Source organism: Pipistrellus hanaki (assembly GCF_964339955.1).
Source record: "Pipistrellus hanaki genome assembly, chromosome: 5".
NCBI classification, from domain to species: domain Eukaryota; kingdom Metazoa; phylum Chordata; class Mammalia; order Chiroptera; family Vespertilionidae; genus Pipistrellus; species Pipistrellus hanaki.
Genome location: NC_140507.1, coordinates 69,239,647 through 69,259,523, shown reverse-complemented (window position 1 = coordinate 69,259,523; position 19,877 = coordinate 69,239,647). Strand labels below are relative to the sequence as shown.

Here is a 19,877-nt window from a genome sequence, read left to right as displayed (position 1 = left end):
TATATAATATTCTACCCTGAAAATACATTCTAATTACACTGTTGATGACCATATTAGGTTGTGACTACTCAAGCCTCTTATACTTTTATCTGTTTTTTGTTTGTTTTGTTTTAATTTGCTATCTTTGTCAAAAATTGTTTCCATATGTTTGCAAGTCTATTTCTGCCTGTTTTCCACTAGTTTTATTGGCTGTCCTATGCCAATACTATATTCTTGATATTTGGTAAATTCTCCCAGCATTTTTTTGTAAGTTATGCTATAACGGGCTCATTATATCAGTTCCGATTTTTGGGCCTACGCTTGGCTCTTTGAGACTGGGCTCAGCTGTTTGGGGCTAGGCTCAGTCCTTCAGATATTGGCAAAACCTTTGGGACTAGGTTTGGCTCTTTGGGATAGGCTCGGCTCAGGCACTGGGGTCAGCCCTTTGGGACTAACATCGGCTCTTAGGGCTAGTCTCAGCCCTTCGGGGCCAGGCTTAGCTCTCTGGGGTTAGCTAGTCTTGTTGGGGCTAATCTTGATTCTCTTGGGCTAGACTAAGCTCTCTTCAGAGCTATGGTTCACAGATAGAAATTACTGATCCAAGTCACTCTCGTTTTACAGACTAACAAAATAAAGCCAAGAGAGAGAAAGAAATCTACTCACATTCATTCTTCAACTTTAATGACAACACTCAGATCAACTGGAGTATAAAATAGATAACACATCTTCTGGTAACTAAAGTGTCCTTTATTCTATATCATCCTATTAGTTTTATTATTTTTACACCCGAACTGTAAAATGCTTAAGAGCTAGATTAGTAATTAAAAAATAAAAAGGGATCTCAGTATAGAAATACATTAAATAAATGAAAGCAAAAACCAAAGATCTGAGAAGAACCAAAAGGACAAGCCTTAACTGTAAGTTTGGAAATACCCAAGGAGCTACTCTAAGCCATATTTTCTCAGCTGCCAATGACATATTTAACCCTTTGCACTCCGAACCATTCTGGACATTGGCTACCAGCTACTCGACGCTACTTTGCGGCGCAAACGTGCGTTGAAATAACTCAATTCCCCGTAATCACTAATAAACTGCAATGTCCCCTGAGAGGGGACATCCGAGTGATATGCTAGAATTCCGATGTCCCCTGAGAGGGGACAGCGGAGTGCAAAGCGTTAATAAGCACAAGAGCCAAGAAAGACCAGCAAAGTTTCATGTTTTAAAAGATAATCAAATGTAGACTTCTTTTATACTTCAAAGTGCTAATTTAAATAGATCTATTTAAGTAGAGAATATGCAAGAAAGATCATTAATAGACGTATTGGTCCCCCTACCCAAATTAATGTTAGACATAAGCGTTTATGACATTTTGCTAGTGTTTTAAATCTCTATGAACAAATTTCAATATTTGTTCCTTACGCCTAAATATTTCTTAAGTTTTATAGAAAATCCACTACAATATTAAATGCTGGTAAGTATACATGAAATACCTTTATAATAGAAAAAGTTTTTCAAATGTTAATAAGGTACTATGGTTCTAAAATTCAAATAGTCTAATAATTATGGGTTATCACAGTAACAGCATAAATGTATTACAGTAAAGAGAACAGTTATATGCACGAGCCATACTTGAAGCTCAGGTAGTTATGAATATGAGATCACTGGACAAATACTTCCAAAGCCTCAACAATGTGCGCAGCAGAAGGACGGTCTTTAGGATCTTCGTTCGTGCACACAGAGAAGAGCTCGATTGCTTTCTGGTATGTCTCATCCAGCTCTTCCATATTAAGAGGTGGCCTCGTTCCCAAAGCTGCATAGTATGCTTCATCATCAAAGTCACTTTCATCAAAAGTTTTATCTGCTCATGAGAAAGTTTGAAACAAAATCACTTTCGATCGTGGAAAAACTTACCGCCTGCTCACTCACCCTCCTGAAACAATTCCTCACCCAGTATGCTTTTCACTATACCAGTCTCCACTGTCCAGCCATGGTGTGGATTAGCTATTGTCATGAATTTATTAAATGGATTTAATCTGTGGATATCAACCTTTATAATCTTCTCAGGCAAAGAGTTTTTAAGGTAACTTTTTGCTCCTTTGAATTTTCTCAATTTACCTCCCTGTTCTGAATTAATATACATCTCATTTGTATGAAATTAAACTGAGATGGTACCAAATCAGCCATCAGTAACAATATAATCTATATCTCATGCAACTAAATCAAATACCTTGCTCTTTTTAAAATTAATAGAAAAATAAAATGTAATTTTATATACTAATCTTTCAAACCAGAGAGATTGGGTTTTACATTAAAAATACGTATTTATACCTTCATCATAGTCATCATCATCTGAAAGAGTAATGTGTGGAATACTTAAAGTCATCATTTCCCACAGAGTAAGGCCAAAGGCAAATATGTCTGCTTTGTCCGTAATAATACCATTCTCCTCCAAAGCTTCTTTGGGTTTCCAAGGCTCAGTGCCAATGTAACAGGCCTCAGGGTCAGTTACTGAAACAAGCAAAACAGGTAAAACTGTTACAATGGCCAGCACAAGAACTCCCTAAGAAAGGCAAACAAAGACCACCACCACCTGCTTAAAAAAAACCTGGGCAAATGATTTGACAGGTGGTTTAAAGGTTATCAAGTATAGCCAGGAAACATGAAAAAATACACTCAACCTCAATAATTAATACAAATTAGTTTTTCCTATTCAGATTGGTAAATATTTAAAAAGTTTGATAGTTGACAAAGTTGTAGAGAATCAGCAATTCTTTTTAAAAAGTGGCAAGAACATAAATAGATTGTGGATGTTAGTTCAGACTCTAGAACAAGATGGTCTTGCCTGGGTTCAAAGACATTTACGAGCTCTGTTACCTGAAACATTTACTCTGTGCCTGTTTCTTCATTTTCAAACTATGCTATTATTAGGCTGAGAGAAAAACCATTTCTATGCTTCTGATTGCTAAATCAGGGAAAAGGGGAGTTGAATCACATATTGGCTTTTGCTCAGGAAATGACTCAACTTCATAAAGGTTACATAATGAAAATGTGTTCCTTTGGGTAGCTTTGACCATATCAAATCATTTTTAATTTGTTGTTACATTCTCATTTTAAAAAATATTTTACAACTAGAATTTGATTTATTTGTTCAGCCTAGAATCAATTATAAGTAATTACTAAAAACTTTGGGGTTTTGTTTCCAACTATGCTACTAATATCTAGATGTATATCACCAAGGACAATGAACATCAACCATTAGGCTATTTCTACTTTTTGAGGTTTTCTTTTATAACCTAACCAATATATATAATCAATTTTCTAATGCATAGATTTACCTTATCTACTCAATCTTTTAAAATTTTTTTTTTTTTTTACATATTAGTTTTATCTACTCCATATATTAAGGTTTGAGAAAATTATGTTAAAAAATCTTATATATTTTTTAAAAATTCTCCTTTCCTAAAGTTTCATATTTGTAGTACCGGTAGTTACTCAGCCTGAGGTTCATAGTTTTGACTTTTTCCTTCAATTCAACTTATAGACCTTAACTTTAGCTAGAAATTAAGGTATATATGTGTGTGTGTGTGTGTGTGTGTGTGTGTGTGTGTATTCTGACTAGCATACGAGAAAAGTTTAAGTGTTATTTATTAAATATGTTAAAAGCATAAGCTTTCTCCTTGAGGCTGTCTCTAGGTTCTCACTAAGAATATATCCTAAATTCCCTAAGAGAATGAACAGTATCTATATATACAAAATGCTAAATGACCATCTGTCTGACCAGTAGCTATGATGCACATTCACCACCAGGGGGCAGACACACAACACAGGAGCTACCATGACACACAGAGAAATGACACCACAGACCTGGCACTGACAAACCAACACTTGGCTTCCACCAAGTGGAACAGAGGCCCACGACCACCCCAGAGTGACACCCCATCAAATCGCAGCCAATGCTGCCAAGACCCCTATGGCACAAAATGCAGCCCCCAGCCCAGCCCAGCAATGGCTGCTGTGGGTGCCGGTTAATGACATCATGTAGCAACGCCCAGCTTCCTCTCCCTAGAAACTAGCATCCTTTTGAGTTTCTTCAGCCCAGGAACCTGACTTGCTTTATAGCCAAGTGCAAACATTTTACAGTTTAACAAAATGTTTGTGAAGCATTTTCCCGTGCCTCATCTCATTTGATCCTCACAAAATTCCTGGAGTAGATAGATAGGAGACTCAGTAGAATCCTATTTTTTTTTTTTTTTCATTAGCAAGTTGCAAAAAGCAACATTAAAATATTTCTTCTAATTAATTTCCTTTCAATGTGCATGAGTCCGTGCACCAGGACACTAGTTTACAATAAAGTGAGATGGGACAGGGTAAAAAGCAGAAGACTGGCTTTTACTAGCACCTCTTTCCTACTTCCACTCCAGTTTCTTCTATCAGTTTCCCAAACCTTGTCACTGTACTGATGCTAAATGAATTCCTTTATAAAACCTTATTAAAATTTTATTTTCACCCTGGTTGATGTGGATCAGTGGTTAGAGCATCAGCCCAGATACCAAAGGGTCCCAAGTTCAACTCCTGGCCCAGGGCACATACCTGGGTTGCGGTCCTGGGCCCCACTCAAGGCATGTGTGGGAGGCATCTCTTGCATCAATGTTTCTTACTCTCTTCCCCCCCTTCCTCCTTCCCATCCACTCTCTCTATAAAGATCAATAGGAAGACTATCCTCAGGTGAGGATTAACAACAACAACTAGAACATTTTTTAAAAATTTTATTTTCTATTCCCAAATCTTCTACCACTTAAAAATTACTAATCTAGGTTAGAAATAGTTCCTAAAGTTATCTTCAGTTAACATACACTGAGTGGCCAGATTATGATCATCTCTGAAAGCATAATAATCTGGCCATTCAGTGTATATCCTATATAATAATTCTATATAATAAAAGGCTAATATGCAAATTGTCCCCTCGACCAGGAGTTTGAGCAGCAGGCAGGTTGGCCAACCACCCATGTCCCCTCCCCCTGGTCAGGCTGGCGGGATCCCACCCATACTGAGTGGTCAGATTATTATGCGTTCAGAAATCATAATAGTCTGGAGTATATTAATAAGAAAACAACAATTTATATTGTGTATGTGGCAAGAGACAGGGCTGGAGGCTGAGTAAAAAGGAGGGATAATTTTTACTGTATACTTTATTATTATTAGTTTTTTATTTTTGAAGAATGTAAACAGTTACTTATTTAAATATGTGTAAAAATTAAAAAATTAGAATATTACTCACCTGTCATATTTTCATCCAATGGTAGAGAGACTCCTACATCACAGATTTTAATTGTTTCAAAATCACCTTTAATTACAACATTTGAAGACTTTATGTCTCCATGAAGCAACTTCTTATCTTGGTGCAAATACTAAAATAGTGGAAATTTAACATATCTGAATAAAAATGCCAACTAAATACTCATAAATAACCTTCAAACAAATAAAATCTGAACCCCCTTCCTAAAATATAGGATTATACTATCATTTCAAATTATTTGAAGCTAGAGAAGGAAATATCTCATGTTATCTTGGTCTGCCATACACATCAGAAATCTAAAAAGTTTGTTGGAAATCTTATAAATTTTTTATTTACAAACCCATCTTACATATTTTTACATTAAAAGATGCTACAGCAGAAGCCCCAGCCAGGTTAGTTGGAGCAATGTCCTGCACATGAAAAAGTTGTGGGTTTGATTCCTGTTGGGGCACATACCTAGGTTTTGTGTTTAATCTCCAGTCGGTGTGTGTGTAGGAGGCAACTGATCAATGTTTCTCTCTCTCCCTCTCCTTTTCCTCTCTCTTTAAAAATAAGTAAGCCCCGCCAGTGTGGCACAGTTGGTTGAGTACCTTCCCGTGCATCAAGAGGTTCGATTCCAGGTCTGGTTGTGCTGGAAGCAGTCAATTGATGATTCTCTCATTAATGTTTCTCTTTCACTCTTTCGTTCCCGCTCCCCTCCCTGACTCTTGCTCCCTCCCTCCCTTTTCCTCTCCATCTTCCCTCTAAAATCAATGAGAACATATTAAAAAAATAAAAATAGGTAAAACACATCCTTGGGTGAAGATTAAAAAAAAATATATATATATATACACACACACACACACACACACACACACGCTATGGAGATATCAAAATACACCACAACTTTATTTGAAGCTAGAAAATTTTAGGAATTATTTTGGAATCTTAAAAATGAGACATTTTTTTAAAATTGAGATGATGTAAAACAATACAGTGGGGTTATGTAGTAGCTACAGAGGGCTACTACAAGAAGATGAAGCAGAAATATAATCTAAGACTTGTCTTTTGCTTTATACACTAAGCCTTTCTTAGTATTGACAACAACATCCATAATAAAGTATCTTATAAACCTGTTATTTTTTCATTTATCAGCATTTGAGTATCTACTCTATAACTGGGTTTGAAAATGATGCAGAGATAATTCTTGTAATATAATTTGAAATACTCACTGTGCTTGATTTAAATGTTGCCCATCATAAAGACAATATGCTCAAATACATAATTTATTAATTCCATTATATATATTTAAAGTCATTTATTAAATAATCAAATTGATTTAGTTTATCTTATGCACTTAAAATTGTTTTTTTCTATACACATATTAAAAATATATACTTGGCCTGACCAGCAAGGCTCAGTAGTTGAGTGTAGACCTATGAAACAGAAAGTCACGGTTTGATTCCTGGTTGGGGCACATGTCCAGGTTGGGGGCTTGATTCCCAGTGGGGCGCATGCAGGAAGCAGCCAATCAATGATTCTCTCTCCCTCTCTGAAATCAATAAAAATATATTTCAAAAATAAAATATGTATCTTTAGAAATATTATTGCCTTTTTCTAATTTCATGCTTCATAAATCAATTCTATTTAAACTCTAACATACAATTTTGACATCAGTATCATTACATTATCTGCATTTGGGTTGTTCAACAGTTTTGTGGCACCATCACTACTTCTGTTTAAGTTATTTAGGATATGGAATTATTTTTATTTCTAACACTGTGTCCATCCAAAGGCACAATAATTTGTTTGCATAAAATTGAGAGCTTTCTCATTTGACCTGTAGATCAGCGGTCGCCAACCAGTGGTCCGTGAGGTCCGAAAGGTTGGCGACTGCTGCTATAGATGACTATTCATGATGCCAAAACTTATCCCAAATCTTTTTTTTTTTTTTTTAATATATTTTTATTGATTTCAGAGAGGAAAGGAAAGGGAGAAAGAGATTGAGACATCAATGATGAGAGAACCACGGATCGGTTGCCTCCTGCATGTCTTCCACTGAAGACAGGCCCACAACCCAGGCACGTGCCCTTGATCAGAATCGAACCCGAGACCCTTCAAGTCTGCAGGCCGATACTCTATCCAGGGGTCCTCAAACTTTTTAAAGTGGGGGCCAGATCACGGTCCCTCAGAGAGCTGGAGGGCCGGACTATATGAACTACTAATTCCTACTGTAACACCTCGGCTGCACTCACTGCCCAAAAAACCTGGCGGGCCGGATCAGACTCCTCTGCGGGCCGCATGTGGCCCGCGGGCCGTAGTTTGAAGACCCCTGAGCTAGACTGTACTTAGTTTTTTAATGTTCCACAAAAAAATATAATGGTACAGTTACCTTTAACCCTCTTGCCATGTTCAAAGCAACTTTTAAAATTGTGGCTGCTGGAAAAGGACTGTGGCTGTCTTTATTTCGTTCTTCGATTAAGTCATTTAGAGACTTTTCACCCCCATATTCCATAGCAAGGCACAGACTCCCATCATTGGCTTCAGTGAAAGCACGATAACCTTAAAGAAACATAACATTTTCTACTAGAATAGGGAAGAACAGCAGTACTTAAGTTTTTTATAGTACTGTGACTGAAAATGGACCTGGATTACCGCTGACAAATATATAATGAAACAGCTATCTATATATATAAAAGCCTAAGTGAATGGCTGGTAGCTATGATGCACAATGACCACTAGTGACAGACACTTAACACAGGAGCGGAAACCATAGGCATGGAAACATGGAACAGACTGATTAATCTCAGAGAGAAGTGGGGAGGGCAGGAAGAGATTAACCCAAGATCTTATACACATACTACTAGAGGCTTGGTGCATAGATTCGTGCACTGGTGGGGTCCCTCGGCCTGGCCTGTTGGGATCAGGCAGAAACTGGCTCTCCAATATCTCCCAAGGGGTCCCGGATTGCAAGAGGACACAGGCCAGGTCAAGGGAACTTAGATATTTATAAAACTAATTCAATCATCTATTTTAAAATGCCTTCAGTGTTTACAAATAGTATCACAAATTAAGATTTTAAAATATTTTATGGATTCCTAAATATAATGGCTTGAGCCCTACTTATATTAAAAATGAAAAGGAAATTATCTAAATGAAGATCACTCTATATTCCTGAATTCCTCATAGTATCAGCATCATGAGTATTTATTTAATTATGTATTTTTAATATTCTTATTTTTATTGATTTCAGAGAGGAAGAGAGAGGGAGAGATAGAAACATCAATGATGAGAGAATCATCGATGGGCAGTGGGGATCGAGTCCGCAATCCAGGCATGTGTCCCTGACAGAAAATGAATCCAGGACACTTTAGTCTGCAGGCTGATGCTCTATCCACTGAGCCAAGCCAGCTAGGGCATGACTACTCCCATGATTTTTTAAATTATTATTTTTTTGAATTTATGTTTACTGTTGAAATTATTAGATTTCCCCCTTTCCCCCCACTGAATCTCTCCACCCTGATTCTGCCTCTTCCCCCATGCCTTCCCCACACTGTCTGTTCATGGGCAATGCATATATGCTTATAAGTTTACTAGAAGCCTGATGCACAAATATTCATGTTAGGATGGGCTTTCCTTTCCCTGGCTGCCAACACTGCCTTTCCACTCTGGCCCAGTTCCTTTCTGCTCAGGCCCCAGAGCCGCCTCTTTCCACTCCAGCCTCGCCTTCCCATGCTGCCCAGAGGCCCTGAGACCAGGGTTAGGGCAGAATGCTTGCATCATTGCCATGGCCGTCACTTGGTACATGCGCATACAAAGTAATCACTATCTTTGTTGGGTTAATTTGCATATCATTCCTGATTGGCTGGTGGCATAGTGGAGGTATGGTTAATTTACATGTTTATCTATTATTAGGTAAGATCGAGTAATCTCTCCCCCCCCACCTCCCACCTTCCCTCTGAAACAAGTCAGTCTGTTGAATACTTTAATGCCTCTGGATCTTTTTTGTTCATAGCTTATTTTGTTTATTAGATTCCTCATATAAGTGATCCCATGATGTTTTAAATACATACTTAAGCATCTAAAGATGTATACTAACTTTTATTTCAGAATGTTTACATTACTTTGATTCTTACCAAACTCTACCACCATCCTCTTCATTTTTATTACTGAAAATGGTTAAGAAATTATATAAATTATTTCTGATAAACAGAATAATATATAAGTTCCCGCTACCAAATAAAATTTAAACTTACCTATAATATTTGGATGATTAAGGCTTTTCAAAATCTTAGCTTCATCAGTTAATCTCTTTTGATACATACTTTGATAATCACCATTACATTTAGAATTAATCTTTTTCACAGCCCAAGGAGAATGAGACAAGCCTCTTGGAGATCTTAAAAAAATAATCAATCATAAAAAGTATAAAGATAACTAAAAATAATAAATACATTTCCAAATGACTAACAAGAACTTCCAATTTTTTAAAAGGACTTGATAATTTGTTGTTATTTTTTTAAATTTGCAAAATTTTATACTATCAACACCTCTGCTACATTTCCTTTTCAAACTGGAAGAGAAATAGCTGATACATCAATTGATTACAAGAGTAGTCTGATATTTATTGCTGGAAAGAAGGGATAAAAAGGGAGAACTAAAAGAAAAAAGAGTTCTTATATATTTTTAAATTTTTCTAATCAAGCATGTCATACTACCAACTACTTATCAAACATTTATACTAATAAAAGGGTAATATGCTAATTAGACTGGGAGACCTTTTGGACAAAGCCATGGTGGTGGGACCGAGGCAGAGGTGGTTAGGGTGATCAGATAGCAGGGGAGGGCAGTTGGAGGTGAACAGGCCATCATCGGGGCAGTTAGGGGTGAGCAGGCCAGCAAGAGGAGTGTGGGTGGGGGGTGGGGAGACAGTTGGGGCCGAGCAGGCTGATGGGGAAAGGGGGGGGCACAGTTGGGAGCAAGCAGGCTGATGGGGGAAGGGGGGACAGTTGGTGGTGAGCAGGCTGGCAGGGGGGCAATTCAGGGCGAGCAGGCCGCTAGGTGAGCTCATTGGGGGTGAGCAGGCCAGCTGGGTGGTTGTGGTGTGGGGGGCAGTTGGGGGCAAGCAGGTCAGCTGAGGGGGGAATGGGGGTGAGCAGGGGGCAGTTGGGGGTCATCAGGCCAGCAGGGAGGGGGTCAGTTGGGGGTGAGCAAGCCAGCAGGCAGGTGAGCAGTTAGGAGCAAGCAATCCCAGATTTCAAGAGAGATCCCAGACTGGAGAGGGCACAGGCCAGGCTGAGGGATACCCCCCCCCCCCCCCGCCATGCACAAATTTCATGCACCAGGCCACTAGTTTAACTATATGTACCACAGACAAGTTCTAGAATGCTAAATAACAAACACTAATCTCTAAAAAACAATTTAAAAAAGAGACATGTAAGGAACATTTGGCCCATATGTAATCATCCATATAGCAGACTGTTCTCCAACAAATATTGTGCCTCTTCACTAACCAATCCATCTCTACCTTCACTGAATACTCAAAGACATGAGCTAAGGCAATAATAATCCTAATATATAAAAAGCCAGGGGCCATCATGACCAAAACAACTGGACAGATGACCGAACACAGGCTGTGTGGGGTGACAAGGCTGGCAGAGGGATTAATGAGGGTTGACCAAACAATTGAACAGCAGGCTGTGTGGGGCGACCAGGCCGGAAGGGAGGGGAAGTTGGGGTTGACCAGGCCAGGCAGAGAGGGGGACCAAGTCCATCCTTTACCTTTTCCATAACATATCCTGATCTATATGACAAAAACTATAAAATCTGAATAAAATACTTAATCAAGCTAAAAGTTAGTTTACTAAAAAGGCTAATAAAACAGAGATTGCACAAGAAAAAAATAAAAGGAGGTACAAATAATATTGCAATAAAAAATGAGGACATAACTATAGAAACAGCAGAAATTAAAAAATAAAAGTGAATAAATAAAACTTTTAGTGGGCTGGAATAGGTCAAGTGGAGAGGAGGGAGACATATGTAATACTTTCAACAATTAAGATTAAAAAAATAATAAAACTTTTAAACCAATAATTTTAAAAGACAAAATGGTCAAATTCTAAAGAAAAAAAATCTGCCAAAACCAGTTTGGCTCAGTGGATAGACCATCAGCCTGTGGACTAAAGGGTCCTGGGTTCGATTCCGGTCAAGGGTATATACCTTGGTTTTGGGCACATCCCCACTAGGGGGTGTGCAGGAGGCAGCTGATAGATGTTTCTCTCTCGTAGATGTTTCTAACTCTCTCTCCCTCTCCTATCCTCTCTGTAAAAAATAAATCAATAAAATATAGTTTTTTTAAAAAAGGAAGTGGCTAAAGCAGGTCTTTAGTTTGAGGTTTACTGGTAAAGTTGAATGTCTGTGAACATACCAACACACAGTAATTCATAACCATATGCATACTATATGTTCAATGAGTTTTCATATGTGCTATCACAATCAAGATCAAAATATAGAACATTTCTATATTTTGAACATCCCAAAACTTAGGATTCCATTTTAAAAAGGAGAATTTTCAGATAATTAATTAAAAACAAAATAGACAAAATTGAAAAACTCAAGAGAAGTATAAGAAGATGAAGTTGGGAAAATCTCTCAGAAAATAGAACAAAGAGAAAATAGGAAAATCAGGGAAAAACCAGAGATCAGTCTAATAAGAACATCCACAAAAAAAAATAGGAAGACAGGGGTGGAAAATGTCAGTAAGGAATTTTAATAACTTCTTAAAAATTTAAGAACAGGAATTTTCAGAATACAAGAGGCCCACACCCATGCATGTCACTGTGAAATTTAAGAACACTGGTGATGAATGGATCTGGGAGACCACTGGGAGAAATAGCTAACATAAAACAGGTAACAAAAAGAATCAGCAATCAGGAAGGCTTCAGAATTCTCAGTGGGAACACTTAAGAATTTTCAGCAGGCTAACAAATAATGGAACAAAATCCTCAAACTTGTGGAGGAAAATTATGTCCAAAAAGAATTCTGGCCCAGGAAAACAAAAGAGCCATTCAAGTATTAGTGTAGAACGAAAACATTTCAAAAATGCAAATTCTCACTGAAACCAGTTTGGGTCAGTGGACAGAACTTCCGCCTGTGGACTGAAAGGTCCCAGGTTCGATTCCAGTCAAGGGCACGTACCTTGGCAGCTGGTTGATGTTTCTCTCTCATCGATGTTTCTAGCTCTCTGTCGCTCTCCCTTCCTCTCTGTAAAAACTTAATAAAATATAAATAAATAAATACATGCCAATTCTCAAAAACGCATGTCCTGTGGCTCTAGCCAGTTTGGCTCAGTGGATAGAGTGTCAGCCTGTGGACTAAAGGGTCCCACGTTCGATTCTAGACAAGGGCATATGCCCAGGGTTGAGAGCTCGATCCCCATTAGGGGGCATGCAGGAGGCAGCCAATCAATGATTCTCTTTCATCATGTTTCTCTTTCCTGCCCTCTCTGAAATCCATAAAAATATCTTATTTTTAAATGTATCTCCTGTGTACTTTTTCATAGGGAGCTACCAAATGTCCTTAAACAAAACAAAATATAAACCAAGAAATAGTGAGACGTGAGGTACAGAACAACAGGAGATCCAGTTCACCAGGGAAACAAAGGGTCTCCAGGCTGCAGGAGGGAAAATCCCAGGCTGACAGGGACACATTACAAGGAGTAGTAGGACCAGGCAGGACTGCTATTTTTCAATCAGCCACCATATGAAGCTTTTTTATTATTATATACAGAACTTATTATTTTTTTAAATATATTTTTATTGATTTTTTACAGAGAGGAAGAGAGAGGGATAGAGAGTTAGAAACACCGATGAGACAGAATCATCGACCAGCTGCCTCTTGCACACCCCCTACTAGCGATGTGCCCGCAACCAAGGTACATGCCCTTGACCGGAATCAAACCTGGGACCTTTCAGTCTGCAGGCTGAGGCTCTATCCACTGAGCCAAACCGGTCTCGGCTATATACAGAACTTATTAACAACACACTTTACATTTAAAGATTTTAAGAAAGGAAAAAAAAAAAATGAGACTAGCCATGAGTCTACAAGAATTTTTTTCTTTCAAAATAACTTAGATGACAGTTTTTAGGCACTAAAAAAACATATAAACACAACAAAAGGAGTGTTTAAACGGCAAAAAATGCTTCAAAACATCCACTTACATATTATTGCTATGCTATTCTCAATTAATTAGCTTTATATTAAAGAAAGCATTTCTATCTAGAAACAATATAAACCTAAAGACATGTTGTGTTAGGCAGGCTGATTCCCTACCCATAAAGCCCAGGAAAAATGATAAGGTAAATTACTGTCTCTTTAATAATCCATTAGGAGAAAAGTTAAAAGAAATGTATAACAGGTAGGGCTCTGGTAAAGTTATAAAAGGTTCTGAGACTGAATACAGCAGGTTCAGGAAAAAACCTCAAATCCAAATACTTGAATTTTCCTATTCCTTTGTCTCCAAGTACAACTGAACTATGGTTCCATTTAAAAGGTTAATCTAAAATCGTATACTCACCTTTTCATTAGGTAGACATTTACCCCTGTGCCATAGCCAAGCTTCTGCATAAACGGAGAGGCAGGAATTTTTATACATGGAGTTGAACATAACACTAAGTGTCAGAAAGAATTAAAAAATAAAATTAGTATTTGAAAAGACAAATGCATCTGAACATTTGCAATACACTATTGATAAGAGTATTAATTGGCATAATCTTTTGGAGAGCAATCTGACACTAACCATCCTAGTTTTAAATGGAGACCCCTTGAGTAAGTCTACGTTTGGAGCTCTATGTTACAGTAACACTGAAGTTTGTTTTTATATGATCCAGAAGTTAAGAATTGTTTTTGAAAGGGTTGATTTAAAAAAAAAAAGTAAAAAAAAAAAATGCAATGATGTTTCTGTATGGCCAAGGAAGTCTAAACTATTTACTATCTGGCCCTTTACAAATAGTTTGCCAATGCCTCAATACAGCATGTGCACAAAGACATCATACACATACATGCAAGCAAGCATATATATTTGAATACTGGGATTCACTTTTGTAGCTTCAGAAAAACCTTAGTAATAATTATTGGTCATAATTATAGTATATCTATATTACAAAGCATTATCCTATCTAATAAAGAGGGAATATGCTAATAGACCATCACACCCTCATAAAGATGGTGGAACCCACAGGCAATAAGGAGGGAATATGATAATTGGCTGTCATGCCCTCAAAGATGGCAGCACCTAGAGCCACAAGATGGTGGTGCCCAGTCCCCTCAGCCCTGCCTGGGTGGCAGGCACGCGGTCCAGCCACTCCCTGTGCCTGCCTCTGGAGTCCCCCATACCCTCAGCCCCCCAGCAGCCCAGGGCCTGCCTGAAGCACAGGCAAGCCTCGGATGGTGGCTGCCCAAGGCTCAGGTAACTGGGGCCGGCCGAGCCTTGCACTGCCGACAATGGCAGCAGCAGAGGTGTGATGGGGAAGTCGCCTTCCCCTGATCGCCAGGTCGCTTCCCGCCCCTGAGGGCTCCCGGACTGTGAGAGGGGGCAGGCCAGGCTGAGGGATCCCCTCTTGAACACAGAAAATATTAGCAAATTAAATCAAGTTATATATAAAACTAGAGGCTTGGTGCATAAAATTTGTGCATGGGGGAGGGGGGTCCTCAGCCCAGCTTGCACCATCTCACAATCCAGGACCCCAGGGATCAGGCCTAAGCCAGCAGTCGGACATCCCTCTCGCAATCCACAACCACTGGCTCCTAACCGTTTGCCTGCCTGCCTGATCATCCCTAACCACTATGCATGCCTGCTTGATTGCCCCTAACTGATTCTGCCTCGGGCTTCATCCAGAAGGACGTTTGGAATGATGGCTGGAAGGTTGTTTGGCTGTCTGGTCTAATTAGCATATTACACTTTTATTATTATAGATACCTCATGACTACATTGGCTTTACCCCAAGAGTGAAAGTTTGGTTTAACATTTTATTTACCATATTGACAGACAAAGAAATAAAACTATCCCAATATATTCTGAAAATGCTCTTGACAAAGTTTAATACACATTCCTGATAATCAGGAATAAAGGAAATCAGGTCACAGATGACCATGTCCTGGCCAACAGTGTTAGTCTAATTTGCTAAGATCAACATTATAAAGACAACTTATCCTAAAATTGTGGATGGTAATTAAAGCATCAAACTACAGTTTTAATAACAATAACAACAAAAAAAAAGTTTTACTAGTATACCTATCTTACCAGATTTTCTTTTTTCAGATAATTTGCTTGGTGTCTTAAAATTATTGATTTCGTCCATTGTAATAATCACTCTAGGTCCTATGATAAAAATAAATTGAAAGTTACATTGCAGTTATAAAGAGCACAACTCTAGTTCATTAAGAAAAACCTTCTATACTAGTTCTCATTTTATCATATGAAGCATTAAATTTGAAAACTGAAAAAGACCATGAAAAAGATCTAGTCTAGAGCCTCCCTTCTCCAGCACAGCCAGCAGGGGAGCCTCTTAGGACACCTGGACCACGGACCCCAGGGAATGCTCCTGCTTATCTGGAGCAGGGGTCTTCAAACTACGGCCCGCGGGCCACATGCGGCCCGCAGAGGAGTCTGATCCGGCCCGCCAGGTTTTTTGGGCAGTGAGCGCAGCCGAGGTGTTACAGTAGGAATTAGTAGTTCATATAGTCCGGCCCTCCAGCTCTCTGAGGGACCGTGATCTGGCCCCCACTTTAAAAAGTTTGAGGACCCCTGATCTGGAGGAATATGCATCTGTGGAGACAACTACAAATGCACAGCTTGCAACTGTAAAACATGTTGAAAAAGCTACTGCTTCCCTCCCCCCACCCCACTCCATGTGTGCCTAGGGCTGCATCTGCAGAGGAGGCTCCCGCAAGTGCAGCTGCTGCCACTGAAATGCAACCGTTGTGCTGAGGGTGTGGCCTGGGAAGCTTCTGTACAGTGCGTTAGTTGAGAAGTTGAGATGATTGTGCTTTTTAATATATTTGCCCCAATGAGGTGTTGGTGACATTCACATATTGCTTGGAGCAATCAAGTTTTCACTCATGGTAAAAAATATTTTTTTAAAAAGAAAGAAAAAAGATAAAACTATCTAGTCCAATTTTATTTGCATGAGAAACGAGAAAACTGAAACCCAGACAGGTACTATTACTTACCCAAGGTCATACTATTAGCAAAATATATTTTGTTTTGTTTTGTTTTTTGGTCCTTACAAACATTCCTAGTTTTTTTTTTTAAATTTTATTTTGTTTAAAGTATTACAAATATGAGTACATATATCTCCTTTTGTTGTCTTTTTTTATATAGTTTTTTTTTTTCTTTTTTCCAGAGAGGAAGGTAGACAGAGAGAGAGAGAGAAACACTGATGAGGGAGACACATCCACCAGCTGCTTCATGCATTACCCTACCCCTACAAGGGATTGAGCTCGCAACCCAATCAAACCAGCAGAGAGAAAAACATGGATGTGTCTCATTTGTGATACGTTGCCTCCTGCACAAGGCGGGGGCCAGAATTGAGCATGCAGCCAAGGCATATGCCCTGGATCAGAATCGAATCTGGGTCCCTTCATTTCCCTAACTAAGGCATTTTTTGTCTTAATTAAAATATATGAACTTGGCTTAAAAAAAAAAAAATCACCACTGCAAAAAGGTAAAAAGTAATCTCCTTCTCACACTTCCTGAAAGTAGTTAACAGGGCTTTCATACCCTTTAAAGAAATTGTCTATGCAAGCAGCATTATTTATAGTAGCCAAAAAAAGAGAACAGAAATATCCATCAGATGATGAATAGATAAGTAGGTAATTCCACGTACAAGAAATGCCTAGAATGGGCAAATCCAGACAAAAATAGATTAGCAGCTGTCTGGGGGTTGGGAAGAAGTGGGTGTGGGGATTCTTTTTGGGGTGATGAAAATGTTCTAAATTAGGTAGTGGCTTAATATATTCAACAATAGGACTGAGTATATCACTAAATTATATACTTTTTTTTTAAAGACTTAATTTTTTTTATTTATTATTATTTTTTATTTTTTAAATATATTTTATTGATTTTTTGTACAGAGTGGAAGGGAGAGAGATAGTTAGAAACATCGATGAGAGAGAGTCATCTATCAGCTGCCTCTTGCACACCCCCTACTGGGGATATGCCCGCAACCAAGGTACATGCCCTTAACCGGAATCGAACCCGGGGCCCTTCAGTCCCCAAGCCGACGCTCTATCCATTGAGCCAAACCGGTCCCGGCTAAATTATATACTTTTAAAGGATGAATTTTATGCTAGGTGAATTATATCTCAACAAGCTATTATAAAAATCATCTATGCAAATAAAATGTACATACTGCACATATATGCAAGTTAATCTAAGCTTTTTATTTCTTCCATAACATATTTCTTAAAGATTTTTTTTTTTACAAAATTAATTTTTCTTTTTTTTCCTAAAAGTGAGATTTCATATTATTAGTTACTGTAAAACAAATTGTGCCTACATGTCTAAAGCTCATTTGGTTTGTCTATAAAAAATATTTGATTTAATTTTTTTTAGAACCCTTAAAAAAACAGCACCTTTAAAAACTCTGTGCCGCTGAAACCAGTTTGGCTCAGTGGATAGAGCGTCGGCCTGCGGACTGAAGGGTCCCAGGATCAATTCGGGTCAAGGGCATGTGCCTTGGTTGCGGGCACATCCCCAGTTTTGGGAGGGGTGTGTGTGTGCAGGAAGCAGCTGATCAATGTCTCTCTCTCATCGATGTTTCTAGCTCTCTCTCCCTCTCTGTAAAAAAAAAAAAAATCAATAAAATATATTAAAACATAAAAACTTGCCAAGGAAAAAGAAATCATCTCTAAGGCCCAGCTTTAATTCCCTATTGAGAAGTTTGTTCATTTTTTTAAAGGTAGCTACAATCACCACTGTCTAGAGTCACACTGAAGACCCCTTTTTCATTATCCTGGAACCCACCATACGGCTAAAGCTAAAGCGTAGACAACCAATAGAAGCAACACAGAGGGGAAACGCGGGATGCAAACCAAAGGGGGAAGCTCTGATCAGATTATTCCTGAGGTTCTGTGCATTCTGCACCCTCAGCCGGACTCCTGGGACTAGAGGCTCAGACTGTTTATCCCCTCTTCTAGGAGTTTGTGGAGGGGCTGGCGGTTCAAATCCTTCTCCCACCTGCGCAGGCAGCTCATCTGAAAACCGGGAGCAACATTCGTGGAGGGATTCAAAGTAGGGAACTGCGCGTCACGCTTCTTCCTCAAACGCCAGCCCACTCCATTCCCACCACAAACCCTCCACCGGTTCTAACCTCCCTTAAGAGATGAAACTGAGCCGAAACCGGTTTGGCTCAGAGGATAGAGCTTCAGCCTACGGACGGAAAGGTCCCGGGTTCGATTCCGGTCAAGGGCATGTACCTTGGTTGAGGGTACATCCCCAGTAGGTGTGCAGGGGGCAGCTGATGGATGTTTTTTTGTTTTCTCATCGATGTTTCTACCTGTCTATCCCTCTCCCTTCCTCTCTGTAAAAAATCAATAAAATATATATTAAAAAAAAAAAAAAGACATGAAACTGAGATGACAGTTTCCCCCAGGCATGAGGCCTGGTGTTGGGATCGGGCGCCCCACCGACACCGGCCTAAAGCCGGGGGCCTCCCCGCGAGCCCTCCGAACCGCCATGTCGGCTTGCTGGACCAGGGGGGGGGTCCCCCAAATCTGTCTGACCAATGTCTTCTCCCCCGGAGCCCCCATCAACAGGTACAGATAGACCGCCTCGAGGAAGAGCCACTGCTTTCCCGAACCCCATCCTACCCCGCGATGCAGGCGCGCACTCGAGTCTGGGTCGCGAAGAGGAGCCCTAAGAGAGTTCCCGGTTTAACGCCTCCCGTCCAACGTCTTCCACTCGCCCGCCAGGCCGCGAGCCGGGGCCGACGCGAACGCCCCGCCCGCCCCCGGCCCGCGCGGCCGGGGACCGAGGAGGGGAGCCCCGCTTACCCGGCCGCGGCGGCCACGCTGCAGGTGGAGGAGGAGCCCGCGGCCCACGGGAGGTCCAGGCCAAGGCTGCCTCAAACTCTGGTCCCGAGGGGCCGCCGACAAGACCCCACAATCCCTTCGGCGTCTCGCTGGCCCTGCACAACGTCCGTCTGCTCCCGAAGCGCCTGGAACCCGCCGGGCTTTCAAAATGCGCGCGCACGGCCCCAGCGGCGGCCGCGAACAACGGGGTGGCGCGAAGGACAACAGTCATCGTATCTGCCCTTCGCCTTTTCTTTGGTCTTGCTTTGGACTGATTCCATTTTACCACCAAATAGAGGTCCTTTTTAAGATAAATAGAAGGAAGAGACATGCAGGGAAGGACAAACTGCTTTTTATAGCCAATGCCAGCCCTTCAGAGGGACAACTCTGGCTTAATAAGACTATATATATATATATATATATATATATATATATATATGCCTGTATGTAAGGCTGAACTTCCTCCCAGGTTACAAATACTCTCAGAATGTTTGATTATTATGTAATTTTTATTAACGAAAAGCATAGAGTAGCAATCATTTTGTGTGTGTGT

At 39.8% G+C, this 19,877-nt stretch overlaps 1 protein-coding gene across 3 annotated transcripts; it reads right to left on the bottom strand.

The window, feature by feature from the left end:
- Positions 1–705: 705 nt before the first annotated feature.
- Positions 706–19,535, bottom strand: PBK (PDZ binding kinase). 3 transcript variants are annotated; one of them, XM_084886455.1, is made up of 9 exons: positions 19,307–19,535; positions 15,555–15,632; positions 13,830–13,923; positions 9,511–9,653; positions 7,647–7,816; positions 5,258–5,387; positions 2,308–2,487; positions 1,139–1,837; positions 706–944 (listed from the first exon to the last, which is right to left on the bottom strand). In XM_084886455.1, exons 2-8 carry the CDS (start codon positions 15,610–15,612, stop codon positions 1,638–1,640), a joined length of 975 nt encoding a protein of 324 aa, XP_084742581.1. In that variant the 5' UTR covers positions 15,613–15,632; positions 19,307–19,535; the 3' UTR covers positions 706–944; positions 1,139–1,637. The 3 variants fall into 3 exon arrangements, with proteins under 3 accessions (XP_084742581.1, XP_084742582.1, XP_084742583.1); XM_084886456.1 differs by lacking the exon at positions 19,307–19,535 and adding an exon at positions 19,124–19,259; XM_084886457.1 differs by lacking the exon at positions 15,555–15,632.
- Positions 19,536–19,877: the final 342 nt, after the last annotated feature.